The 27,843-nt window shown below is 51.8% G+C and overlaps 1 protein-coding gene across 1 annotated transcript; it reads right to left on the bottom strand.

Moving 5' to 3' along the window:
- Positions 1-12,672: 12,672 nt before the first annotated feature.
- LOC117977949 (short stature homeobox protein) lies at positions 12,673-26,944 on the bottom strand. Its single transcript, XM_034950091.4, has 5 exons — positions 26,236-26,944; positions 22,587-22,795; positions 16,262-16,319; positions 16,052-16,140; positions 12,673-12,918 (listed from the first exon to the last, which is right to left on the bottom strand). The coding sequence occupies exons 1-5, from the start codon at positions 26,510-26,512 to the stop codon at positions 12,673-12,675; spliced, it is 879 nt and encodes a 292-aa protein (XP_034805982.1). The 5' UTR covers positions 26,513-26,944.
- Positions 26,945-27,843: the final 899 nt, after the last annotated feature.

Genomic DNA, 27,843 nt, shown 5'->3' with positions numbered 1-27,843 from the left:
GTGGAAAACTCATTGGTTTTCTGAAGAGGTCACTGCACGACGCACTGATTTCTGTGTGAATTGCTTTCTTGGTTGCGGAGGTGGCAGAAAGCTGGGGCTTGCTCTGTTGCCCAGGCTGGAGGGCAGTGGTGCAAACACAGCTTGGGCAGCATTTTTTTTTTTTTTTGAGACGGAGTCTTGCTCTGCGGCCCAGGCTGGAGGGCAGTGGCGCGATCTCGACTCACTGCAAGGTCCGCCTCCCAGGCTCACGGCATTCTCCTGCCTCAGCCTCCCCAGTAGCTGGGACTACAGGTGCCCGCCACCACGCCCGGATAATTTTTTGTATTTTTAGTAGAGACGGGGTTTCACCATGTTAGCCAGGATGGTCTCGATCTCATGACCTCGTGATCCGCCCGCCTTGGCCTCCCAAAGTGCTGGGATGACAGGCATGAGCCACCACAGCTGGCTAAATGTTTTATTTTTTGGAGAGACAGGGTCTCACTTTGTTGCCGAGGCTGGTCTTGAACTCCTGGGCTCAAGCAACTCCGCCTCAGCCTCCCAGAGTACCGGGATTATAGGCATGAGTCACCACAGCTGGCTAAATGTTTTATTTTTTGGAGAAACAAGATCTCACTTTGTTGCTGAGGCTGGTCTTGAACTCCTGGGCTCAAGCCATTCTGCCTCAGCCTCCCAGAGTACCGGGATTACAGGCATGAGTCAACACAGCTGGCTAAATGTTTTATTTTTTGGAGAGACAGGGTCTCACTTTGTTGCCAAGGCTGGTCTCGAACTCCTGGGCTGAAGCAACTCTGCCTCAGCCTCCCAGAGTACTGGGATTACAGGCATGAGTCACCACAGCTGGCTAAATGTTTTATTTTTTGGAGAGACAGGGTCTCACTTTGTTGCCGAGGCTGGTCTTGAACTCCTGGGCTCAAGCAATTCCGCCTCAGCCTCCCAGAGTACCGGGATTACAGGCATGAGCCAGCACAGCTGGCTAAATTTTTGATTTTTTGGAGAAACAAGATCTCACTTTGTTGCTGAGGTTGGTCTCGAACTCCTGGGCTCAAGCCATTCTGCCTCAGCCTCCCAGAGTACTGGGATCACAGGCATGAGCCACCACAGCTGGCTCAATGTTTTATTTTTTGGAGAAACAAGATCTCACTTTGTTGCCAAGGCTGGTCTCGAACTCCTGGGCTCAAGCAACTCTGCCTCAGCCTCCCAGAGTACCGGGATTACAGGCATGAGTCACCACAGCTGGCTAAATGTTTTATTTTTTGGAGAGACAGGGTTTCACCATGTTGCACGGGCTGGTCTTGAACTCCTGGGCTCAAGTGATCCTCCTGCCTCAGCCTCCCAGAGTGCTGAGATTACAACAAGCGTGAGCTACCACGTCCAGCCTAACTTGCTTTCCAATTTCTGAATTACAAATCCTGGTCTCCTTTCTCAGCGTGTCTTTTGGAAGTGCAGTTTTATGGGAAACACGGCAAACGCACTGCAGCTCTTTAAACATGAACAGATTGAGTTTGTTTCTCATTCAATACAGCTTCCCTGGAAATCTTCAATATATGACAATTTCACTTCCCCAAGGGGAAAACCAGTAGATGAGCTGGTCACCCAGCAATTTTTGAAACTCATATATATATATATATATATAGAGAGAGAGAGAGAGAGAGAGAGAGAGAGAGTCCTTTTTGCTGAGGTTGGTCTCGAACTCCTGGGCTCAAGCAATTCTGCATCAGCCTCCCACAGTACTGGGATCACAGGCAGGAGCCACCACAGCTGGCTAAATTTTTGATTTTCTGGAGAGAAAAGGTCTCACTTTGTTGCTGAGGCTGGTCTTGAACTCCTGGGCTCATGCCTGTAATCCCAGCACTTTGGGAGGCTGAGGCAGGCAGATCACAAAGTCAAGAGATCGAGACCATCCTGGCTAACACGGTGAAATCCCGTCTCTACTAAACATACAAAAAATTAGCCGGGCGTGGTGGCGGGCACCTGTAGTCCCAGCTACTCGGGAGGCTGAGGCAGGAGGATTGCTTGAACCCAGGAGGTAGAGGTTGCAGTGAGCTGAGATGGCACCATTGCACTCCTGCCTGGTGACAGAGCGAGACTCCATCCAAAAAAAAAAAAACTTTCTGCCTGTATTTATTCATTTATTTAGAGATGTGGTCTCACTCTGTCACCCAGGCTGGAGTGCAGTGGTGCAATCATGGCTTCCTGCAGCCTCCACCTCCTGGGATCAAATAATCCTCCTGGGCCGGGCGCGGTGGCTCACGCCTGTCATCCCAGCACTTTGGGAGGCTGAGGCGGGTGCATCACCTGAGGTCGGGAGCTCAAAACCAGCCTGGCCAACATGGGGAAACCTCGTCTCTACTAAAAATACAAAAGAAATTAGCCAGGTGTGGTGGCAGGCACCTGTAATCCCAGCTACTCGGGAGGCTGAGGCAGGAGAATCGCTTGAACCCGGGAGGCAGAAATTACAGTGAGCTGAGATCAGGCCACTGCCCTCCAGCCTGGCAACAGAGCGAGACTCTGTCTCAAAAAAAATTAAAAAACAAAAACAAAGTATCCTCTTGCCTGCTGAATAGCTTCAACCGTAGGAGAGCACCACCATGCCTGCCTAATTATTTGCCTTTTTTTTATTGTTATAAAATGTTTATTCATTTTGTAATTTTTATTGGCTGCATTGTATTTCATCACAGGATACCCAACAATGATTTATTCAATTTTTTATAGCCTTTTTAGAAATCAGTTTATTATACTGTCTTCTCAGAATACTTTCAAGGATTCTTCCATTGAATTGTTTTATAAGTTTATGCAAGTCCTTATGTGTTAGGTGAGTCTCTTGAAGGCACCAGCAGGCAGTTGATTGGTGAATTTTTTTTTAATTTTTGTATTATTATACTTTAAGTTTTAGGGTACATGTGCACAATGTGCAGGTTTGTTACATATGTAACAAACCTTTTTTGTAGAGATGAGGGTCTCGCTATGTTGCCCAGGCTGGTCTCAATCTCCTGGGCTCAAGGGATCTGGCTGTTTCGCCTCCAAAAGTGCTTTGATTACAGGTGTGAGCCACCGAGCCCAGCCTGTATTTTTCTTATTATGCTATAGTGCAAAAGTAACTGTGGTTTTGGCCATTATTGTTCATGACAAAAATTTAACTTTTAACTCTCAGCATCTGTGAGTTCAAACAAAAGAAATTGAAATACGTTGGTTTTGGGAAAACGTGTAGAGTCGACGACCGACACTGTTTTTCTTGGCTCTCTTGCTTATGAGTTCAATATAGGCATGCTTGCAAAGTTTAAAACAACTTTTTTTTTAACGACAACTCCACGAACAAAGGCTTTAGAAAGCTTATCTCCGTGTGTTTGGTCAGTGTTTTTGCTTTCTCTGCATTTTTCTTTAAATCCCTACATTGTCTGCTATTAAACATGAAAGTCTAACACCAACAGAAGCCTCAGAAACAGAAGGACATGTTAGCAGGAGGCGAAGTCCGTGGCTTTTTGTGTGTAATTTGGGAATCTGAGAACTGATGGTAAGAATCTGTTACATAAAAACTCAAAGATCTCATTCCTATTGAAACCTTGTCCGTGTGAAAAAGTTAATTTTTTTTTTTAAAATGTGGTCAAGTCCAGAGAAGTCTGCAAGAGAACCCATGGAAAAATCAGAAAGAAATTCAGGGCTGAGACACTTACTTTTCAGGTTGAACTATGCAAAAAAAATGAAGATCTGGAAGAGATATCCAGGAAGATTCCATTCATTTTTGAAAAACATTCTTTGCAATTGGCAACAAGCTATTTCTAAGGGAAAGGATCTCTCAAACCATTTGAATATTCTGTTCATTTTTGAAACAGATTCATTACAACTGGCAACAAACATCTATTTCTAAGGGACAGGGTCTCTCAAACCACGTGAAACCATAGGAGTGGATTTGCAGAACAAAGCTGAACGTTTTATTTTATTTAGTTCCTGTTATTTTATTTTACTATTCATTTTTTTGAGACAGCGTCTGGCTCTGTCGCCCAGGCTGGAATGCAATGGCGCGATCTCGGCTCAGTGCGACCTTCGCCTCCTGGGTCTAAGCGATTCTCCTGCCTCAGCTTCCTGAGTAGCTGGGGTTACAGATGCACACCACCACGCCCGGCTAATTTTTGTATTTTTAGTAGAGATAGAGTTTCACCATGTTGGCCAGGCTGGTCTCGAACTCCTGACCTCAGGTGATCCACCCGCCTTGGCCTCCCAAAGTGCTGGGATGACAGGAGTGAGAGCCACACCGCGCCCGGCCAAAGCTGAATAGTTTAACCATGAAATAACTGTGTGCATTCAGAACTTGCCTGCGTTTGCCCCTAAAAAACAGCTTGGTCAAGGCTGGAAATGGACGCGTTGAGGTCAGCCATGAAAAGCACCTCTGCTAACACGCAAAGCACCATTTTTCTTCTGTCCGGCAAGACACACGCAGGCTGGGTGAAGAGAGGGCTCTGAGCTTCAGAACGCGCGGGCCAGAAAAGGAAAAGAACGGTCAGGTTGCACTTTGCAGAATGGCCTGGACACACGGCCTCTGAAACCCCTTCTCTGGCCAAGAGAAGCTTTCAGGAACTACCAGGAGTCAGCAGGAAGAACGGACGGTACAGACAACGGACCGTTTAGACTCCAGGCAACTGGGGAGGTGTCGGAGAGGCTCACCTGTCCTCAGGCTCTGAGCCCCCCACAGAGAAAGCTCCCCCAGCACTGCCCACCCTGTAACCACAGTGGGAACCCTGTGTGGGCAGCTGTGTCCCTCCCCCACTTCCCTCCCAGCTCACATGTGTTTTTTATCACAGCCGGGAAGCAGTCAGGCCGGCCAAATCCAATCATGAACTTTCCTTTACATAAAGAGAGAAAAATCTATGCCAAAAAAATAAATTTGTCATTTTTAAAAGTCTATTTCTTTTTCCATTTATTATTATATTTTTTGTCTCAAAAATGACTCAATCATCCTTGCAAGACTGTGCTGGAAAATCCGTTGCCAGTGTCGAAAACTGGAACAAAATAAAAGTTAAAAGCACACACATCACCGGCCGGGCCCAGACGTGGGTGGATCACGAGGTCAGGAGTTCGAGACCAGCCTGACCAACACGGTGAAACCCGATTGCTACTAAAAATACAAAAATGAGCCGGGCGTGGTGGTGCAGGTGACTGTCATCCCAGCTACTCGGGAGGCTGAGGCAGGAGAGTCGCTTGAACCCGGGAGGCAGAGGAGGTTGCAGTGAGCCGAGATCGCGCCCCTGCACTCCAGCCTGGGCGACAGAGCGAGACTCAGTCTCAAAAAAAATAAATTAATTAATTAAAGAAAGTGGAAAATTAGCAGCTCTGACTTGATTCAGATCAGGGCTTTTTCCTCTGTTTTTTTCCCACTTCTGGGGGAACGTTGGCTGAGAAGCAGGGAGGTACATTTCAGTAAAGGAAGCAGATGGGATACAAGCAAAAGTCAATGGCACCTCCCGATCTAGGGCTGGGGGGCAACACCAGGTACCCACCCCAGAAATGCACGGAGCACCCGGGGCTGCTGGTCCCAGAACAACACTCTGTTTTCAGCCACGGCCGACTCAGGATTTTTTTTTTTTTTCCCAATCAGCCTGTCCTCAGGGGAGAGGTTGAGAATTTTTTTTTTTTTAACGCTTGAATACAAATATTTATAAGTTTATTTATATCTCAGTTTTACAAGATGTACATTCATACTACGGGGCGTCACAAAATACAGTCGGTTGCTGCAACTCAACATTGAGATTATTGAACGTTAGGAGAATGAGGGTGTCACCAGAGAAACTCAGGGTGTTTTTTGTTTGTTTGTTTGTTTGTTTTCTACCCCTCACCGCCCGCCGACAATAACAGAGGGATAGAAATGTGAAGACTGTTGGTTTGGGAAACGGTGTGTGATTTCTTTTCATTTGAAGCAATCCCTGAAAATATCTGTAGATGTATTCGTAACCCGAACGCAGGGGCCGCTATGTCGTCAATCATAACAGGCTCCTCGTAAATGAGGGGGGGAAAGAAAAAGCAACAGTTTTCAGAAATATAAAAATAAATGCAACGCGATGTCAAATTTACACTCGACATAATTAAAATAGTACATATTTATGAATGTCCGACCAAGGAAAAAAATAAATAACAAATCCACATACATCACAGAGTAAGAAGCAGGGGCTTTTGCCTCCTTCCCACGGGACCTGCACGTACAATGGGCTGAACTCGTGAAGCCATCCCCTTTCAATAAATAGCACATTTCATAGCTTTGAAACTGGATATTCTCTACATTCCTTCACCGGCTTCTCATTAAATATCAAATTTCAATAAAACATTTATAAATTGCATCAACTTACCCACGTGTGTCGAAGAATCAGCATATACTCGCTAAGCTAATTCTCTTTAATAAATTAGGCACCAGTTTTTTTGTTTTTTTTTTTTTAATGTCAAACGTGTGCACCGAAAGCCTCTCTCCTCCCCAGACCTCCCAAAGCTGGAGGAGACAAGCAGCTTCCAGCCTCCAAAATGTGTGTCGTTGGAGTGGCTGCCGTGCGTCATCGTCGCTATGTCCCCGGGAAAACTGTGGAGCTAAAGGGAGCTGGAGGGTTCTGCTTGTTCTTACAGGAAAAAATATGTTAGAAAGGTCAGCATGAAACCCAGAGGTGAGGACAGACGACTCTGGTATTTCCCTTTCATCCTGACCAGAGCTTGGCACCAAAACCTGAAACCCGTCTCGGCTTCATTTCGGTTAAACGCCCAGCTGTCCCCAGACTCTGCGGTATCCACAGATGCTCCCACGTGCTGCCGTGGCCAAGGACAGCAGCAAGACCAGAACAGAAACTCAGGCTTCCAAGGAAATGGGACCATTTCGGGGGCCTGGCTGGACTTTGGCGGGATGGAGAGGCCATTCCTACCACAGGGCGTCTTTGGAGCAGCCCAAAGGCCTCCTTCCCGTACGGGAGACACCAAGCCCATCGCACCACCAGCTTTGTAACTGGAAAAAATGGGTGTTGGATGTGGTCAGTTACACTCTAAATCGTACAGAGGCACAGAATCTGTCCCATCTCTTTACTCGCGGCGCTGGAGAAGAGAGCCACAGCCAAGGGGCCCTGTCACCACTGACTCTGAAATCACACCCCTATCCCCACCCCAACGGCCACCAGAGAAGGCGCATTTTTCTAACTCCTGGCAATTGCCAGGAACAGACCTTTGCAAAGTATGCACCAGTCACAGACTCGAACGGAGAAAGAAAATCTAATAGCAACATCCGATACATCCAATTCCTTCTCCCTGTGGGTGCTTCGCCGTCAGAGAGAGAGAAAAGAGAGAGAAAAGTGGATATGTCAGAAATAGATTTCACCAGAACAGCCACACGAAGGAAGAAGTGCGTTTTGCTCAACCGGGGCGAGTGACAACCCTCCATGGAGTATTTGGCCAAGTTTTGGGGAGGGGAGGGAAGAAAATACGTATCAATCAGGACACAACCCAGCATCGTTCAGTTCAGCCAGCAACGTGTTCCTATCAGTGTGCTGCAGCTGGTACGGATCTCACACACCAAATCCTCTCTCTGCAACGACGTTACAACGGAACACAGCCCACGTTGCTGTCTGGGTGGTATTCCTTGCTCTGCGAGCGAGCTAACCAGGAAGCCACAGGGAAAGCAGGAACGTGACTTTCAAAAGAACCTTGTTTGGAGAAAAAAGCACCAAGAATCGCCAGCGTACACCCACCCCATAAATTCAATTTCTCACCTCCTGTGGAGAGACGTGTGTGGTTTCCACGCTGAATGTTCACGCAAACGTGTCTCTGGAGGGCCTTCCGGGAAACCAAACCCACGCACATCACATACAGAGGGACCTCATCAGCCCAGTCCCTCCTACACATCCCAGAAAAAGAGAGAGGAGGCCGGGCGCGGTGCCTCACCCCGTAATCCCAGCACTCTGGGAGGCCGAGGCGGGTGGATCATGTGAGGTCAGGAGTTCAAAACCAGCCTGGCCAACATGGCGAAACCCGGTCTCTACTAAAAAATACAAAAATTATCCGGGAATGGTGGTGGGTGCCTGTCATCCCAGCTTCTTGGGAGGCTGAGGCAGGAGAATTGCTTGAAGCCAGGAGGTGGACGATGGAGTGAGCTGGGATTGCACCTCTGCACTCCAGCCTGGGTGACAGAGTGAGACTTCATCGAAGAAAGAAAGAAAGACAAAGAAAGAAGAAAGAAAAAGAAAGAAAGAAAGAAAAAAGGAAAAGAGAAAGAAAAAGAGAGAAAGAGAAAAAGGAAAGAAACAGAAAGAAAAAGAAAGAAAGAAACAAAGAAAGGAAAGAAAGAAAGAAAGAGAAAGAAAGAGGAAGGAAGGAAGGAAGGAGAAGGGAAGGGAGAGAGAAGAGGGTATTGGTGGTGAGAACTGGTCACAGCCCAAGCTGAATTTCTTATTTCCTTCCATCCGAGAGTTTCAGGGAGAAAGAAGCAGCTAGCATACACGTACCCCACACTCATTCGGGGATCACTCATCCACCTACAGAAAGTCACCCAACTTCTCTTGCAGGAGAAAAGCCAAAGGCAGCCAGTGTCCACAGACACTCGTGTTCCACCCTCACAGTTCTCTGCGTTTGATCTGCTTCGGGGACCCATTTGTGAGGGTGACACTTGGCCCTCTTTCCATATTAAATCAAACTGAAACCGTCCCCGCACAGTTGAGAGTCAGTAACTCCCTTTTAAAAGTTCAGATTCAGGCCAGGTGCGGTGGCTCATGCCTGTAATCCCGGCACTTTGCGAGGGACAAAGCGGGCAGGTCAACCTGAGGTCAGGAGTTTGAGACCAGCCGGGCCAACACGGCAAAAACCTGTCTCTACTAAAAATGCAAAAAAATTACCCAGGCCTGGTGGCAGGTGCCTGTAATCCCAGCTACTCGGGAGGCTGAAACCCTGTCTCTACTAAAAATACCAGAAAGTTACCCAGGCCTGGTGGCAGCTGCCTGTAATCCCAGCTACTCAGGAGGCTGAAACCCTGTCTCTACTAAAAATACCAGAAAGTTACCCAGGCCTGGTGGCAGCTGCCTGTAATCCCAGCTACTCAGGAGGCTGAAACCCTGTCTCTACTAAAAATACAAAAAACTTACCCAGGCCTGGCGGCAGGTGCCTGTAATCCCAGCTACTCAGGAGGCTGAAACCCTGTCTACTAAAAATACAAAAAAGTTATGCAGGCCTGGTGGCAGGTGCCTGTAATCCCAGCTACTCAGGAGGCTGAAACCCTGTCTCTACTAAAAATACCAGAAAGTTACCCAGGCCTGGCGGCAGGTGCCTGTAATCCCAGCTACTCAGGAGGCTGAAACCCTGTCTCTACTAAAAATGCAAAAAAATTACCCAGGCCTGGTGGCAGGTGCCTGTAATCCCAGCTACTCTGGAGGCTGAAACCCTGTCTCTACTAAAAATGCAAAAAAATTACCCAGGCCTGGTGGCAGGTGCCTGTAATCTCAGCTACTCGGGAGGCTGAAACCCTGTCTCTACTAAAAATACCAGAAAGTTACCCAGGCCTGGTGGCAGCTGCCTGTAATCCCAGCTACTCTGGAGGCTGAAACCCTGTCTCTACTAAAAATGCAAAAAAATTACCCAGGCCTGGTGGCAGGTGCCTGTAATCCCAGCTACTCTGGAGGCTGAAACCCTGTCTCTACTAAAAATGCAAAAAAATTACCCAGGCCTGGTGGCAGGTGCCTGTAATCTCAGCTACTTGGGAGGCTGAAACCCTGTCTCTACTAAAAATACCAGAAAGTTACCCAGGCCTGGTGGCAGGTGCCTGTAGTCCCAGCTACTCAGGAGGCTGAAACCCTGTCTCTACTAAAAATACCAGAAAGTTACCCAGGCCTGGTGGCAGGTGCCTGTAATCCCAGCTACTCGGGAGGCTGAAACCCTGTCTCTACTAAAAATACAAAAACGTTACCCAGGCCTGGTGGCAGGTGCCTGTAATCTCAGCTACTCGGGAGGCTGAAACCCTGTCTCTACTAAAAATACCAGAAAGTTACCCAGGCCTGGTGGCAGCTGCCTGTAATCCCAGCTACTCAGGAGGGTGAAACCCTGTCTCTACTAAAAATACCAGAAAGTTACCCAGGCGTGGTGGCAGCTGCCTGTAATCCCAGCTACTCGGGAGGCTGAGGCAGGAGAATGGCTTGAACCCGGGAGGCGGAGGTTGCGGTGAGCCGAGATTGTGCCACTGCACTCCAGCCTGGGCAACAAGATTGAAATTCCGTCTCTAAAAAGAAACGTTCAGATTCTACAGGGACCAGGTATATGTCTTTCTACTCACGTGGAGTGAGCTTTTTCTTGGGAGGAAATGATGACACATTGTTATGTTTCGATTTTTCAAAATTACTCAGCCTTTTTGGTTAAAAAAAAAAATCTAGGGCTGTACATATCTTACCAACCACTTTTCCAAAGGGTTACATACTCTGATGAATGAACCTACTTCCCAAAGATTCAAAATGCAATTCTTCTTTTCGATAAAAATTTCAGCTTAACTATTAAAGCCTCTCTCTCTCTCTCTTTTTTTTTTTTAATTTCCAGCTTTAAAAAAAAAAGGATGAATGAGGCAAACTCTCTAATACCGTTAATGTCTGGGATTCTTTCTCTCTCTCTCCGTCATTTTACAGCGGTTGTAACATTGTAACATAAAAAATGTTGAAGGGGACTTTTGGTTTGTATAAAGAATATCAGAAGATACAAATGAGACGGGTCCAAATGGATCTACAGTTCAGCTCAGTGACAAGATAGAAAGTGTTATGCAGAAGAAAAAAAGAAGTTGTTTTTTTTTTTTTCTTTTATCCCCACCTCAGGGAGAAGTATCTAAATCAGAAGTTAGGAAAGAAAACCACCAAGCTTGAATCCAGAAAGATGCAAATGTGTTATGGAAATAAGAGAGTTGACCAGTGGATGTTAGTAAATGTTGGGAGAAGATAGTTTCTCTCTGGGCAGGCTGTGGTAACTAATGCCAGTCATGCAGATGGATCTTCTTAGAGGTCACCAAACCCCTTGCTGTGTTCCCAGAAAACCAATCAGAACATGGAACGTGGATCTCCCGAAATCTGGGGGCAGAACCCTTGAATGTTTTTGGTTAGGTCATTTCAAGCAACTGTCCAGCCCATGCCAGCTGTGACGACAAGTTGCTATCTGCTGTTTATAAAACTGGGGGCACGTTGGGAGGCCGAGGCGGGCAGATCACCTGAGGTCAGGAGTTCGAGACCAGCCTGGCCAACACGGTGAAACCCCGTCTCTACTATAAATACAAAAAATTAGCCGGGTGTGGTGGCGGGCGCCTGTAGTCCCAGCTACTCGGGAGGCTGAGGCAGGAGCATCGCTTGAACCCGGGAGGCGGAGGTGGCAGTGAGCCCAGACTGCGCCACTGCACTCCAGCCTGGGCGACAAAGCAAGTCTCTGTCTCAAAAATAAAAAACAAAGAAATAAAAGAACTGGGGGAACGCAGAAGATGGAGTAGGGGAGAAAGAAAAGCTGGAACCACCTACATCTGCAAAAACTTGAAAACTCTCTGGATCTCTCCCTGGCTTTTACGCTTCCCAACCAGAAACAGCTCAGGTACCAAACTGATATCTTGGCACCACCGTGCCCTCTTTTATCCCCTTCAGAAACACAACCACACTCCCAGCGCGCCCAGGGCCATCTCTACACCCGTGATTTTTGCAAAGGGCCCTCAGTGGCCAGGCGGCCAGCGCTGGGAGAAGAGGTAACGCCTTTTCCACGTTGGACGCTGACGGGGGTCAAGAGTGCACGGCTATTTTTTTCTAATCTATAATATTTATAATATTGCACTTCACTCCATGTCAGTAAAGTTAATGCTGCATATCACTATGACACCTTGCAACCACGCGTCCGTCTCTTGTGCAAGTCTTTTGCGTCTGAATCCTGTAACACAGCAAAAAAAAAATAATAATAATAACCAATCCAAAACAAAACCAGACCCAATTTGGGAATCAAACACTGGAAAAGTTATAAAGTCGGTCCTCATTCAGGTCCCCGGAACGTGGGAGTCGCAACGTGGGAGGTTCGGGTCTCCCTCCCCTCCCTTTCCAAAGCCCCCCGTTCACGTCCTCAGCCTCGGCCAGAGAACTATTTCCTTATTGCTGCCTGGGAGGCTCCCGGGGAGCGGTGGAGGAGAGCCCGGCCACTGCCTCCTGGGATTCCGAAGTCCACATTCAAATCCACACCCGTTCCGCAGCCTCTTGGGATGAAGCAAGGAGCATGGTAGTAAAGAAAATCGTTGGCAACGAAGAAATGGCATTTTCATCGGAGACCAGCCCCGGGATCTTTGCAGTTTCAATAGACTCTAAGGAGCTTCCAAACGTGTGTAGTTAACCGCATGCATAGGGTATAGCAGAGGAAGACGCAGCCAGGCGGGGGTTTACCCTTCTCCAGGGTCCCAGGACGCACGGGCAGCCTTGGAGAGGCCCGGGCTGGACGCACGGCCGCTCACCCGCTCCGCCTTCTGCACCATCTCCGCGAGGGTCTGGCTGGGTCGTGCGTGGACGGTCCCGGGAGCCCCCCTCCTCAGGCCTCTTGCAGGAGCTCCCGGGGTGCCCGGAGCACGGTGGCCGCGGAAGGAGCTCCAGGCGGGGTTGAGTGCAGGACGCGCGGTGCAGGCGGGGTGCGCGGAGCCCGGGAGTCCGGGCGCGCGGGGGGCTGCGCAGCGGGTCAGAGCCCCAGGGCCTCCGCGTGCTTCCGCGCCTTGAGCCGCAGGTCGGCGATGCTGGAATTCTTGCTGTTGCTTTTGGCGGCGGCGGCGACCACGGCGGCGGCCGAGGCGGACTCGGCCAGCGACGCGATGGGCAGCCCGAAGGGCGGCGGGGGGAACATCAGGTAGGGTGCGTGCGCCGCCAGGTGCGGGTGCAGGTGCGGGTGCGCGTGGGCCACGCCTTCCAGCTGCAGCTGAGCCTGGACCTGCAGGAGCGGACCCGGCGGGGTGAGGGCGCAGGATGGGGACTGGGGGGCCTGCTCCGCCCCGCGCCCCCGGAAACCCCCAACGTGCCTCTTCTCCCCTAGGGAGCGTCGCCCCTTCTCCAGCCCTGGAGACCACCCCACACCCGACTTTCCTCCTTCCCCCGGCCCAGAATTGGCGCTGCCACTGGATGCATCCGCGGGAGCCCGGCCAGGGGAATCCGAACAGCTCCCTGCAAAGCGCATGGGAGGGGGGTCCACAAATGGAATGCCCTCGGGGGAGCTCCAGATGCGCTCTCTTCGCAGGGATTCAGGGACTTCGGCTCACAACGTTCTCTCCCCCAACCAGCCCCCGTAACCTCTCCCGGGGACCCCAGGTCCCCAAGCCTCTCCTGGGACACCAGGTCCCCAAGCCTCTCCCGGGTCACCAGGTCCCCAAGCCTCTCCCCAGGACACCAGGTCCCCAAGCCTCTCCCCAGGACCCCAGGTCCCCAAGCCTCTCCTGGGACACCAGGTCCCCAAGCCTCTCCCGGGACACCAGGTCCCCAAGCCTCTCCCGGGTCACCAGGTCCCCAAGCCTCTCCAAGGTCACCAGGTCCCCAAGCCTCTCCCGGGACACCAGGTCTCCAAGCCTCTCCCGGGACACCAAGTCCCCAAGCCTCTCCCGGGACACCAGGTCCCCAAGCCTCTCCCGGGACACCAGGTCCCCAAGGCTCTCCTGGGTCGCCAGGTCCCCAAGCCTCTCCAAGGTCACCAGGTCCCCAAGCCTCTCCCGGGACACCAAGTCCCCAAGCCTCTCCTGGGACACCAGGTCCCCAAGCCTCTCCTGGCTCACCAGATCTCCAAGCCTCTCCCAGGACACCAAGTCCCCAAGCCTCACCCGGGACACCAGGTCCCCAAGCCTCTCCCAGGACACCAGGTCCCCAAGCCTCTCCCCAGGACACCAGGTGTCCAAGCCTCTTCCAGAGACACCAGGTCCCCAAGCCTCTCCTGGGACACCAGATCCCCAAGGCTCTCTCAGGACACCAGGTCCCCAAGCCTCTCCAAGGTCACCAGGTCCCCAAGCCTCTCCCAGGATACCAGGTCCCCAAGCCTCTCCAAGGTCACCAGGTCCCCAAGCCTCTCCCAGGATACCAGGTCCCCAAGGCCCTCCCGGGTCACCAGGTGTCCAAGCCTCTTCCAGAGACACCAGGTCCCCAAGGCTCTCCCAGAACACCAGGTCTCCCAGCCTCTCCAAGGTCACCAGGTCCCCAAGCCTCTCCAGGGACACCAGGTCCCCAAGCCTCTCCCGGGACAACAGATCTCCAAGCCTCTCCCAGGACACCAGGTCCCAAAGCCTCTCCCAGGACACCAGGTGTCCAAGCCTCTTCCAGAGACACCAGGTCCCCAAGCCTCTCCCGGGTCACCAGATCCCCAAGGCTCTCCCGGGTCACCAGGTCCCCAAGCCTCTTCCAGAGACACCAGGTCCCCAAGGCTCTCCCAGGACAGCAGATCCCTAAGGCTCTCCCGGTTCACCAGGTCCCCAAGCCTCTTCCAGAGACACCAGGTCTCCAAGGCTCTCCCGGAACACCAGGTCCCCAAGCCTCTCCTGGGACACCAGGTCCCCAAGCCTCTCCCGGGGATACCAAGTCCCCAAGTTTTTCCCGGGGACACCAGGTCCCCAAGACTCCGGTGCGCAAAGCCAGGCAGGCCTTCGGGCTCCAACGGCCTAATTTCACTGGGTCCCGCAAGAGACGGTACAAGAAGTGGGCTCGTTCCCCCACCTCAAGGCCAGGTACCCAGGAGAGGAGAACCGCGGAGGGATGCGGACCCCTCTCCTTCGGGCCTGGGCCAGGGAGAGCTGGAGAGCTCTCGGCGACCAGCGCTCGGGGTCCATTTCTGAGTTGTTTACTTATGATTTATACGTTTATACTTTCCGCTCCCCACCGCCACCCCCCAAGCCCCTGCACCCTCAGCCAAACACGGGCCCAAATACAATCCCCAGCCTGTCCCCTTGGAATAAAACGGTGAAGAAGGGAGGCCACGCGTCCGCCCTGCCAGAGCACCACCCCCAAGCCCGTTCCGCCCGCGCATGCACTCCCGACCCCCAAATTAGGGACCGAAGAGGCAAGGGACACCGCAGCCGGGCGCTGCGCTGCGCGTTCAGGCAGGGCGCACGTGGGCTCTGCGCTCTCTCCTCCTGTGACCCTTCACCTCCTTCCACGCAGCTCCCCGCTTCCCCCCATCCCATCCCCGCCACTAAGCCAGGGCAGGGCGGGGGCGCCCTTGGGAAGCTTGGGCTCCGCAACCGAACCCCGACTCCCTGGAAGCCCCAAATCCACGCTGGGCACCCAAGCGCTGCTCACTCCAAAGTAAGTGGGGAGCTGAGTAGGGTGTCTCCAGCTCAGAGGTGCAGAGCCCAAGCCAGGGGCCAGGGGCCAGGCAGACGCCCCAGGCCCTCGGGCACTCGGGGGTGGTGGTGAAAAGGGAATGAGTGTCTGTCCCATCTCTGATATCCAGGCACAGGCATCTGCGCCCTTCTTAACCAGGCAGCAAGCCAGGTGGGGGTGCCTGACTGTGTGGGCTTTTCACCCCTCTGGTTTTTGTCAGATTTCTGTTTGGGCTTGTGTGTGTTCACCTTCCCAAAAGTGGAGTTTTACAGCCTGATTTTTTTTTTTTTTTTTGAGATGGAGTCTTGGAGTCTCACTCTGTCACCCAGAGTGGAGTGCAGTGGCGTGATGTTGGCTCACCGCAACCTCCACCTCCCAGGTTCAAGTGATTCTCCCTCCCAAGTACCTGGGATCACAGGTGTGCACCACCACGCCCGGCTAAGCTTTGTGTTTTCAGTAGAGACAGGTTTTCACCGTGTTGGCCAGGCTGGTCTCGAACTCCTGACCTCAGGTGATCCACCCTCTTCAGCCTCCCAAAGTGCTGGGATGACAGGTGTGAGCCACCCCGCCTGGCCCAGCCTGATTTCATAGGTGCCAAGGTGCCTGTAAATGCTTCCTTAGAAAAGAGGCTTTTTTTGTGAGGGCCAGCTGAGAAGTCTGCAGGGGCAGGGAGGGACTAGGAGTGTCAGGATGCGACAGCAAATAGGGGAAAGGGGAGGGGAGCAGCAGGTCCCTAGGGATCTTCAGAGGAAGAAAAAGCGAGCTACCTGTTGGAAAGGCATCCGTAAGGCTCCCATGTTGACATAGGGTGCCACTCGGCAGGCGTCTAGGTGGTTGGCTGTGCCCAAGATGACGCCTGTGTCGAAAGGGAGCAGGTGTCAGTGTGGTGGTCCTGGGTGTAGCCAGCACCTCGTCGCCCCCCATCCCTCCTGGAGCAGGATCCCCCAGCTTCAGGTCCCCCCAGTCCCGACACCCACCTTTATGCATCTGATTCTCTTGTTTGCGGCACTTGGCTCTCCGGTTCTGGAACCAAACCTTGGGGAGAAGCAGAGAGAGATGTGAAGAGCCCTGTGAACCCAGCCCAGCCTCCCCAGGGAGCATCCTTCCCATGAGGATGAACCAAGCACTTTGCACCTCTGGGAGCCGGGAGGTGACTGATGGTGGGCTCCCAGACACTTACCGCCCCTCTGTCTCCAGCCCTGCATCACTGACTACCTAGTACTGGAAATTGGGGTTTTTTTGGGTTTTTTTTTTGTTTTGTTGTGGTGGTGGTGGTGGTTCTGAAATCAAGTCTCGCTCTGTTGCCCATGCTGGAGTACAGTGGCACTATCTCGGCTCACTGCAACCTCCACCTCCCAGGTTCAAGCCATTCTCCTGCCTCAGCCTCCCGAGTAGCTGGGATTACAGGTGCCCACCACCACGCCCGGCTAATTTTGTATTTTAGTAGAGACGCAGTTTCACCATGTTGGCCAGGCTGGTCTCTTGTTTTTTGTTTTTGCTTTCTTTAGTTTTTGAGATGGAGTCTTGCTCTCTGGTCCAAGCTGGACTGCAGTGGCACTATCTCGCCTCCCTGCAACCTCCACCTCCCAGATTCAAGCAATTCTCCAGCCTCAGCTTCCCGAGTAGCTGGGATTACAGGCGCACACCACCACGCCCAGCTAACGTTTGTATTTTTAGTAGAGACGGGGTTTCACCATGTTGGCCAGGCTGGTCTCGAACTCCTGACCTCAAGCAATCCACCCTCCTGGGCCCCCCAAAGTGCTGGGATTAGAGGCGTGAGCCACTGCACCTGGCCTAGAACTGGAAATTGGGTTTTCTTTTTGATATTTGTTTTGTTTTTGTTTTATTTTGTTTTTGAGACAGAGTCTTGCTCTCTCATCCCGGCTGGAGTGCAGTGGCGTGATCTCACCTCACTGCAACCTCCACCTCCCAGGTTCAAGCGATTCTCCTGCCTCAGCCTCCCGAGTAGCTGGGATTACAGGTGCTCACCACCACGCCTGGCTAATTTTCATATTTTAGTAGAGACGGGGTTTCACCATGTTGGCCAGGCTGGTCTCGAACTCCTGACCTCAGGTGATCCACTCGCCTGGGCCTTCCAAAGTGCTGGGATTAGAGGTGTGAGCCACCATGCCTGGCCTTACAGCTTGGTTTTACACTTTTTTTCTTTTTTTGAGATGTCGTCTTGCTCTGTCGCCCAGGCTAGAGTGCAGTGGTGTGATCTTGGCTCACTGCAACCTCCACCTCCCAGGTTCAAGCGATTCTCCTGCCTCAGCCTCCCGAGTAGCTGGGATTACAGGTGCTCACCACCATGCCTGGCTAATTTTCGTATTTTAGTAGAGACGGGGTTTCACCATGTTGGCCAGGCTGGTCTCAAACTCCTGACCTCAAGCGATCCACCCTCCTGGGCCTCCCAAAGTAGTGGGATTAGAGGTGTGAGCCACCGCACCTGACCTAGAAGTAGAAATTGTTAAATCCTCCGTGCCCTGCCTAAGTGAGACCTGTGCGTTACCACTGATGAATTTAAGGTGAAAAAGTGAGTTCCGAGACAGTGGAAGTGGACTGTCGAACTTTCCAGCGTTCTGTGTGGGTGCCCCGCCCCCCAACTCCTGTAGACCCTGTAGGAGAACCGAAGTTTCCACCTTCAGACTTTAGCCACAAACGGAGAGGGCGAGCTGATGGCTAAAGAGTTCCAAATCCAGCCCCTTCTCCAATCTAGCTCTTGACACACCAAGCCCAGAAAATGTCTTTGCCCTTCTCGGCCTCCTCCTCGGAAGCCCTGGGGAGCTGAAGGCGTCCCATTCATATTACCAAGGGTCCCCATACATGAAAGGGTCCCATTCATGACCAAGGGTCATGAGGACGCCCAAGGATAGCAGGCTTTGTGGTGGGGGCATTCTGCCCCTCTGAGGACTTCTGAGTCTTGGGGTAAACTATCAAGAAGTTGAGTGCAATAGCGCAGGGGACCCTCAGGAGGCTGGAGAAATTCACACAGGCCTCATGTGAAGATTTGCATGCAAATTCCACCCCCTCTCACCTCCTACAAGCCTCCTCCGCTCTCCCAGTATTGACAATCCCCTCCTCCACAGACAGACCAGCTGGAGAGTGCAGGCGGTTTAGCCTATGCCTGGTAATCTGGACACCGCCCCTCCTCTCCCCCACCACCACCTCCCTGACAGTCTTAGTCGCTTAATTCCTCCTAACAGCTTTTCTGTGGCAGAAAAGCTGCACCCTGACCCACAAGGCAGTCACTGCCCAAGAGAAATGATGCGTCCAGAGACAGGCGTTCTCAGCCAAGGCGGTGAGTGAACCAGTCACTCCGGCTGTTGTGGGCAAAACACGTGCTGGGTCCCTCGGCCCACAGCCACCCTTACGCACTGTGCATGGCCCGGGGCCGGTGCCCCTATGAAGGGAACCTCAGAAAACCCTCAGTGTTTGGGAGCAGCCAGGAGTCTACACAACGCAACGTGAACTTGCTCTTGAACCCAACACCGAGCTTCCAGCCCAGCTTTCGGAAGTGGCTTTTCATTTCCAAAGTGGGTCCTGCCGGGCTGCAGTGCGCCTGGAGAACCTGATCCTGTTTCCCAGCAAAGTCATTCTCCCTCACACCCCTGCCAAAAAGGCCCCTGCCTGGTGCTGACATCGAAATTCACCGATAATTTCCAAAGCTGGCGCCTTCCGACCTCCACCTCCACTGACCATCCAGGTGACCCGCCACTGTGCCTCTCCATGCCCACCTGGACTCTCCGCCTGTCTCCTCCAGGGCCCAGAAAGCGAGCCAGCCACCCAAAAGCCTCTGGAAGGGCATTTTTTCAAAAAAGAAAATCCTCCTGAAACGTGGAAAGCCTCATTCACTCTCCCTTCAACACGGGGAGAGGAAAAAGAAAATGATGAAGAATACAAGTGATGAATTAGCCGCTGCGTGAAGCGCTAATAAATCAGTCTTGGAGTGATTCACGATCCATTCCAATTAGGCCCGAATATGGTAAGTGAAGTGTGTGACACTGGTTAAGACAGTTATTTCTTCATTAAACAGCACTCCCCGCTTTCTTTCCCAAATGCCGTAATGCGATTTCCTTTTGATTTCCATTACAGACAGTGAATAATGACATTTAATTTAGCTCTGCGCCATAAACCCAAAGATATTTGTTGTAATTAAATTACCGCCTGCCCCTCACCGTGCTCTCATAACTTTCGATTAGAAGCCTGACAGCTGGGTGATACGACTTTGCAGGGCCACGCTAAAAATAAAAGGTTAATCAGCAACAGCTTCTATCGGATGCTCAATTTATTTACAGCAAATTTCCACAGTAAATTGAAACTCTATCCGGTCACAGCACGGGACGGGCTGTACTGAAACGCACATGACCCAAGAATTCACAGAGAGATGGGATTCAAATATGGTTCCTTTTCTGTCCCTGCTCGTCCCCGTCCCCTCAACGCGGGACGTCGGGGTTTGAACTAATTGATTTTTATGACCCCTCAAAGCGCACTGGCCTTTATTATAGGATCCTTTTCCCCCCGCGGCGATGGAGAATTATGTCTTTTATTGCATTCCCATGTTTGTTTTTATTGTTATTTACCGTCGTTAAATTTTCAGGCGACCCCTGCAATCGATAACCCCCAGCTTGTCCCCGATTTGTCTTTATTTTAGGGCGTTCTCGGGGTCCGCACACACCCCACAACCAATTTTCTGCAGCTGAACTAACGTGCTCTCGTCGGTAATAGACTACGGAAACAAATAGTGTGGAATTAAATTACAAGTAATTTATTTTTATAGAAACAGTACATCAAGGGCTGGGATATATTGCAGATCCCAGGCACACAGACACCAGGAGATGACACATAAACTCGATGTCCCCTGTAGCGAAACTTTAATCTTTTCATTAATTTATACGGGGCAGCCCAATCCATCTTCTGCCAGAGGGGTGGACAGCGAGGAAACCCCTGTCTGATGCAGCTTCCTTCCCTCACTGAGGCCACAGACGCCCTAAGGAGGGACACAGTCCTTCCTCCAAGTCACCAGAGCCTCTCTCCCTCCTGGGCTGTGTCGCTTTGGGGACCACAGCCCTCGGTAAAGATGCCTGGGGAGGGTTGATTTAATCCGAACGATCTTAGGGAGGCCTTTTAAAATGCAGCCACATGGGAAGACGGAAGACAATCAGGAGCCAAAAAAAAAAAAAAATATATATATATATATATATATATATACACTTTTTAAATGAAAGAGCTTGTAAAACCCTCTCCATCAAACGCATCTGTATCCTCATCTCCCAAGCAACATCGATGGAAAAGTTGTGTTTGAATGTGTTGACTCAATCACCCATCCCACAGGAACTGAAGGGAATCAGAGCCAAAAATATATATATTTTTAATATGTATATATATGTTTATATATTTTTTTATATGTATATATATGTTTATATATATTTTTATATGTATATATATGTTTATATATATTTCTTTATATGTATCTATGTTTATATATATTTTTATATGTTTATATGTTTTTATATATTTATATATATACACTATGTATATATTTATATATGTTTATATATGTTTATATATTTATATCTTTATACATTTATATATTTATATATGTTTATATATATTTACATATATTTTATATATGTTAATATATTTATATATTTATATATTATATATGTTTATATATATTTATGTTTATATATTATATATCTTTATATATTTATACATTATATATGTGTTTATATATATTTATATATTTTATATATGTTTATATATATTTATATATTATATATGTGTTTATATATATTTATACATTATATGTGTTTATATATTTATATATTATATGTTTATATATATTTATACATTATATATGTGTTTATATATTTATATATTATATATGTTTATATATATTTATATACTATATATGTGTTTATATATTTATATATTTATATAGATTATATATATTTACATACATTTATGTGTGTTTATATATTTATATATATTTTTATATATATACACACATATAATGAAAGATGTAACACACTTTGCATCAAATGCATCTGTATCTTCCTCTCCTCAGCAAAATCCAGGGAAAGCTGTGTTTGAATGTGTTGACCTCATAACCAGTCCTACGGGAACGGGCTTTCAATGCGTCTCTTTGCTTTGAACGCCCTTTGCTTTGTCACGGTTCTCTCTCTGGTCGGCAGTCTTAATTTCATTTATTTTTGACGGGGTCCCCAGGGTCCGGGGATCCTGACCGTCTCTCTCTCTCTCTCTCCCTCCCCCCACTTCTGCCCTGCCCAGAACCAGGAGAAAGGACTGGAGGAGTTGACCTTCCAGGGGAGCTGAACTGTCAGGCAGGGGCTGGAAGAAGCCATTTGGAGGCTCTCCCAGCAGCACCCCTGAAATAAACTCATACCTTTAAGTGAATGTTTAGAATATGCGGAGGAAGGCTCTGCCCGCCCGTCCCTCTGCGCACACCCAAGGCCCCTCCGCCCCCCAGTGCCTGCTCTGATGGGGCACCGGGAATTCGCGCGCTCCTCGGGGAGCCCCCGTGCCCCGCTAATGGTCTCTGCTCATCCAGATGCCCAACGTGCTCCTGCGCTCCCCACAGCCGGAGGGAGGAGGGGGTGGTTTGTACCAGAGGACAAGGCTGGAGAGGGGAGGAGGGACACAGAAACGGTGGGTGAAAAAAGGGAGGAAAGAGAAGACCCTATTTCTCTCCACCTAGGGACAGAGGACACCCCTCTCCTTTCATCCTAAGGAAACCTTTTCAATGCAGCCACACGGGAAGACGGAGGGGAATCAGGGGCCAAAAGATACATTTTTTTAAATGAAAAATCTTGTAAAACACTCTGGATCAAACGCATCTGTAGCTTCATCTCCCAAGTATAATCCAGGGAAAGTTTTGTTTGCATGTGTTGCCCCCTATCACCAATCCCACGGGAACCGAAGGCAGTCAGGGGCCAATATATGGGTTCACCGGGTGTGTTTGCACCAAGGACGAACAAATATCTATAATATATACAATATACCTATCTGTATAACATATATATTTATTTGTTATTTGTATAACATATATATGTATATATATATATATTTGTTTGCTGTTGGTGAAAAACAAACGCAATGAACCCATCCTACAGGCCTCAGGCGTCTCCAAAAGTCCAGGAACCCCAGCCCGTCCCTCACCCAACCTCCCCGCGCTCCGGGAAGGGGACGGCGGCGGCCCGGGCGCAGGTGGCTGTACTCGTGCTGTGCGCTCCCGAGGACCAGGCGATGGCTCCGGGCCCCCCGCCCCCGCCGGGTTCCTACCTGCACGCGCGCCTCGGAGAGCCCCAGGCGCTGGCTGAGCTCCTCGCGCATGAAGGCGTCGGGGTAATGGGTCTCGTCGAAGAGTCGCTCGAGCTCGTTCAGCTGCTCCAGCGTGAAGTTGGTGCGGCTGCGCCTCTGTTTCAGCTTGGTCTGCCCGTCCTCGTCCTCCGACTTCACGTCCTCGCGCTTCTCTTTGCATTCATAAATCCCTGCGTGGGGAGCGGAGGGCACAGGGCTGAGGCCGGGGAGGTTTTGCGCAACGTGGCGAACCCCTTCGTGCATCCCGCGGTGGAAAGGGGGCCCTCGAAAACCAATGCGCTTTGACGCAAAAACTGCGTGGGGTCCATCAGGCAAAAGCCGAGGAGGATACTCGCTGCTTTCCCAAAAACCTGGGCTTTGCACGAGCGTTGTTTTCTTGGCCTCATCTCAGAATCGTTTCCTCAATTATCCACTTCACCTCTGTTGACATAACCTAACCTTTTTTCCTTTTCTTTTTTTTCTTTTTAAGGAGAGTGGGGTGTCAAATCCTATTTTTAAGGGAAAGAATTTGAGGAAGAGCTGCCAACTGTGGGATCCCCGGCGGGACGCCCGGGAAGGACACGGGGAGGGCCCGGGGCGGGTTGCAGATTCTAGGCCTACGGAGAGGCGCTATCCCCACCGCTGCAGCGCAGGAGGGCTGGGGGTCCCTCCGGGATCTGGCGGAGCTAGGAGCCCCTACCCGAAGCCTGTTTCTCAGCAGATCAGCAGAACGGCGTCTGAGTACCTGAATGCGCCACCGCGCCTGGGGGTGGTGAACCGTGTGCGCAGAAATCTCTCCTTCCCACTTTTTCACACGCGGTCGGGCACCTACCCCACCAGGGTGTGCCAAAAATGGCACTTTCTCATCTCCAGTAGTGGTGACCTGTCTGTATTTGCTGGGGGAGTCAGAAGGGCAGAAAACTCAGCCCTCAAGCGTTTCCAGGTGAAAAACCTTTTCTTCCTCATTTTAGACATCCAGCCTCTGACCAAGCTCAGGGGTTTAAGTAAAAGGTGTCTCCCTCGCGCCCCTTCAACCCAAGGCTGGTGGAAGTGGCATCTCCAACGCCCCTCTGTTCCTATCTCGGGCCTGCTGAGCACAGATGAGAAGCACGCGATGCCCTAATGAGATGTCCCTTGCTGTCAAGGGTAAGGGGCTGACATTTGGAAGTTTAGTCTGGAAACAGTCTCAAAGGGGCACAGGCAAGGCCGCTGCAACCAAGAAGCTTGCAAAGCTGACAAATCCAAGGTATCTACAGGCAACGGGGTAAATACTAGCACCCTGTTCTGTCTTTCTTCCTTCCACGACCCACAGCACGGCCCTCCCACCCCACCCCGAGCTACATTCAGTGTGGACGCTTATTCCAACGTGGATTTCACATTCTCTTTCACCTCCTAAAAGACACGTGCCTGCAAGAACACTCCATTCCTTCCCCCAAGTGAATCGTTTCCTGGAGACGACCCCAGCTCTCCCTCCTTCATTTCTCTAAGTCTGAACCCCAGGAATTGAGCCCAACTGACAAACTGGTGTTCAAAGTCCTCAAACACCCGCAGGCTTTGCAAAACCCACGGGCTCCCAGGCTCGGCGGGGACACGCCGTTCCCAAAAACTCCAGGCTTCCACGGTAACCTCAGAGTCTCCCCTGCCCTCCAACCTCTATTTAACTTGGATCTGATGAATAAATAGTAGCCTGGGTGGCAGTCCTGGCCCGGGGGTCTTTCTGCACCCAGCCAAGGGGAAAATGTAACGGGGACTCTCTGTCTCCTCTCCTGTGGCCCTGGGTCTTTGGCCTGGTCTTTATTTTCCTCTCACTTTCGAAAGGTCTGGAGGACACTTTGCTCTCCCGGGTCCATGTCCAGGGGGAGAAGAGAGAGTTCAGAGGAGCAAAACAGTGTCTGCGAAGGACAACCAAAAAGCAACCCCACAGAACCGGCCGCCGGGCGCTGCGAACCCTCTTAAATTACACGCAGGCCCTCAAGCGGCTCCCAGCCTGGCGTCCAGGAAGGCAAACTCTCTGGGTATGAATTACAGTGCCGGGTGCCCGCAGCAGTGGGTAGGGAGTAACTCCTCTGACGGTCAAAGGCAGGCTGGGCTCCTGCCTCTTCGACGGTCAGAAACCGGGCACTGCTTTGTAAACCGTAGCCAGCTTTCTGCTTGGACAAAGTCAGGGCCTTGGGAAGCTGCCTGGTGCCTCCTACGAATACAAGGGCTATTTCCCGGGGCCACTCCACACCCCGAACGCAGGGCCCCGGAGAGCAGGTAGCCCCAGAGTCTTAGGAAGAATTACCTTTGGGGAATTCACCCTCGCACCTCAACTCTGGGAATCAGCAAAAGCCGAGGCTAGATTCTCTGCCTCTTTGTAATGAAAACATAACAGGCGTCCATAGCCGTCTCCAGCTGTGCCCCGACACAGCCAGCCCATTTTATTCTTAAGATGTATGCCGCCCAGTTGTCGTGTGTGCACAGAGATCCCCGGGTCCAGCCCCTCTCTCTGAGCCTCTTACTCCCCGATTTCCCCCACGGGACGACCCACCACTGAGGTCTCAGGAGGAAGGGCCAGAGGGGAGCTTCCCCGGGCCGCGCACAACCGGCTGCGCTCTGACAACCTTGAGTTAGGACGCGCCCGCGAAGCCACCAGCTTCCCCGGGGCCCCTCGCGCCCCATCCAGATCCCGGCCACCTGCGGGCAACGGGAGTAGTTTTTATGGACCCAACAGCTTTCGCCAAGATCAAGCCTCGAGGTTCAAAGGAAAAAAATAAAATAATAATGAAGTGTTCCTTAAAGGAAACAGAACCGAGCTGACCCGGGGCCTTCCCGTCTCCTACCACGCAGCCTCGAGTCTTCCCGTGATCTCGGGGGGCCCGGCAGGCGCTGAGCGCTGGGAAGGCGCGTGGAGACGGCTCCTCTGTGCGTCTGGGTGACCGTAAATACAAGGCAGACAGACAGAGACAGAAACACACATCCTAAGCCATCAAGACCCAGGCCGGGCGCGGTGCCTCACGCCTGTCATCCCAGCACTTTGGGAGGCCGAGGCGGGTGGATCACCTGAGGTCAGGAGTTCGAGACCAGCCTGGCCAACGTGGTGAATCCCCGTCTCTACTAAAAATACAAAAATTAGCCGGGTGTGGTGGTGAGCACCTGTAATCCCAGCTACTGGGGAGGCTGAGGCAAGAGAATCGCTTGAACCCGGGAGGTGGAGGTTGCAGTGAGCCGAGATCGCACCATTGCACTCCAGCCTGGGAGACAGAGCGAGACTCTGTCTCAAACAAACAAACAAAAAAAGGAAAGGAAAGAAAAAGAAAATGAAAAAGATATCTCAGGCCCTACGGCTTCAGGCACAGCCACGCGGATCCACCCCAGCACGGGACCTTCCCGTGTCGGTGCCCACAAGCGCGGCCCCCGCTGCGACCCTCCCTGGGTTCCCCCGCACCCCCCTACCCACCACCCGCGTCTCTGGTCGGGTCCACTCCTGCCTTCCTTCCTTTCTTAGGCAAAGCCTGACGGCCCGGGCCTTACCCTGGCGAGCCGGGCGCTGCAAATGTGCAGAGCGAGGGGCGCGCGGGGCCGACTCCGTGGCGAGGAGGCGCCGACCCCCAGGAGGGCCCCCCTGGAGCCGGCGCGCAAACGAACTTACCTTCTGCCACTCTCGCGGTGCCGAATTCTTTCAGTTTCTCCTTGTCATTGTCTACGTGGTCCTTGAACAAATGCACCGGGCAGTGGCCGCCGCCCTCCGTGATGTCCTGGAGGCTGGAATCCGACGTCCCCAGCTCCCGGGAGCGCGCCAGTCCGCTCTCCAAAACTTCCCGGTACGTAATGGAATCCTTCTTACCTCCGCCGCCTCCGCCTCCGCCGTTACCGTCCTTGCTTTTCTGGTCAAAAGACTTGGATACAAAAGCCGTGAGCTCTTCCATGGCTGGGGCCGGGGCTGGCGAGGAGCCGGGGCTGGTGGATGCGCGCGTCTCCCCGCGCGGAGAGGACGGCCCGTGCGCGCGGGTGGATCACCAGCGCTGTTATTTACGCCTTTCCATTGGAAATCTCACTATTTATACGCGGCGACCTCGCCCAGCCCCCCATGCGCTGCCTGTCTGGTGCAATTACTGGTCTCCGGGCTCCGCGGCGGACGCACGCAGAGACGCTGTGTCTCCCCCACCCCCCAGGCCGGCAATTGGCTTTCTTCTCATTTCATCACTGTTTGGCGTCCGTACACCTTGGTGCGAAGAGGGAAAGATCCCATTTTTGGAAGGGAGAGCGCGCGCGCAGGAGGGGGGCGCAGGCGCCCGAGCCCCCCACACAGGTTACCCGCGTTCTCTCCGTGGCCGGAGGAAAAGCAAACTCCAGTTTTCCTGCAGAGAGAGACAGAGAGACAACGAGTTCACGGCTGGAGAGAGGAGGGTCCCAGCTGTCCGGCCGCCCTCGCTCCCGGGAGGAGCGCAGAGCCCGGCGCCTGGATCTTTCCAGGAAGCGCCCGGGTCACGCCAGGGTTGAGATGGCGAGGGGGGGACCCGGGCGCCCCGGGGACGCACGATCTTGGGAGAAGATGAGCTCCAAGTTGGTGGCGGCGCGCCCTTGCATGGAGAGTTGGTGAGATGGAACGCGGCTGGAGAATCCCCGAAAGTGAGAAGAAGGGGCCGGGTGTCCCCAAACCTGGACTCGGGAGCTTGGGAGGCGGCGGCGGCGGAGGCCGAGGATCCCCGGGGCCGCCTCCCGGGTCTCCAGCGCCCGCAGAAAGAAGCCCAGGTCCCCGGGAGATCCGGTTCGTAAAGATCTATATTCTTTCTGCCCGCGCCAGACCCCGGCGGACCCCGGCGCGAGGCCTCCTCCCTTAGCGCCGCGCTGTCGCCCTGGCGTCTGGGGTATTTACTGGGGGGAAAAAAATACTTGTGTTTTTGGTTTTCACGGTGGGATGCTCCTGCTCGCTCCCTCCCGCCTCTCGCTATTGAATGTGCTTCAGGGGAAGCCGGTGCTCGCCATCGCGACCTGAAATTCGTTTTCCAAGTCCTGGAAACCAAACGCGTCACGGTTCCTGCCAAGGACCTTCTGCAAATAAAGTGGACTTTTTTCTCCCTTTCCCTCTTTTCTTTTCTTTTCTTTTCTTTCTTTCTTTCTTTCTTTCTTTCTTTCTTTCTTTCTTTCTTTCTTTCTTTCTTTCTTCCTGTGTCTCTCTGTGTCTCTCCCTCTGTCCCTCCCTCTCTCTCCTTTCTTTCTTTCCTTTCTCTTCTTCTCTCTCTCTCTGTGTCTCTCC

This window comes from Pan paniscus, chromosome X (genome assembly GCF_029289425.2).
Source record: "Pan paniscus chromosome X, NHGRI_mPanPan1-v2.0_pri, whole genome shotgun sequence".
In the NCBI taxonomy this organism is placed as follows: Eukaryota; Metazoa; Chordata; class Mammalia; order Primates; family Hominidae; genus Pan; species Pan paniscus.
The sequence above is the reverse complement of the archived record's forward strand: the minus strand, read 5'-3'. Positions and strand labels throughout refer to the sequence as shown.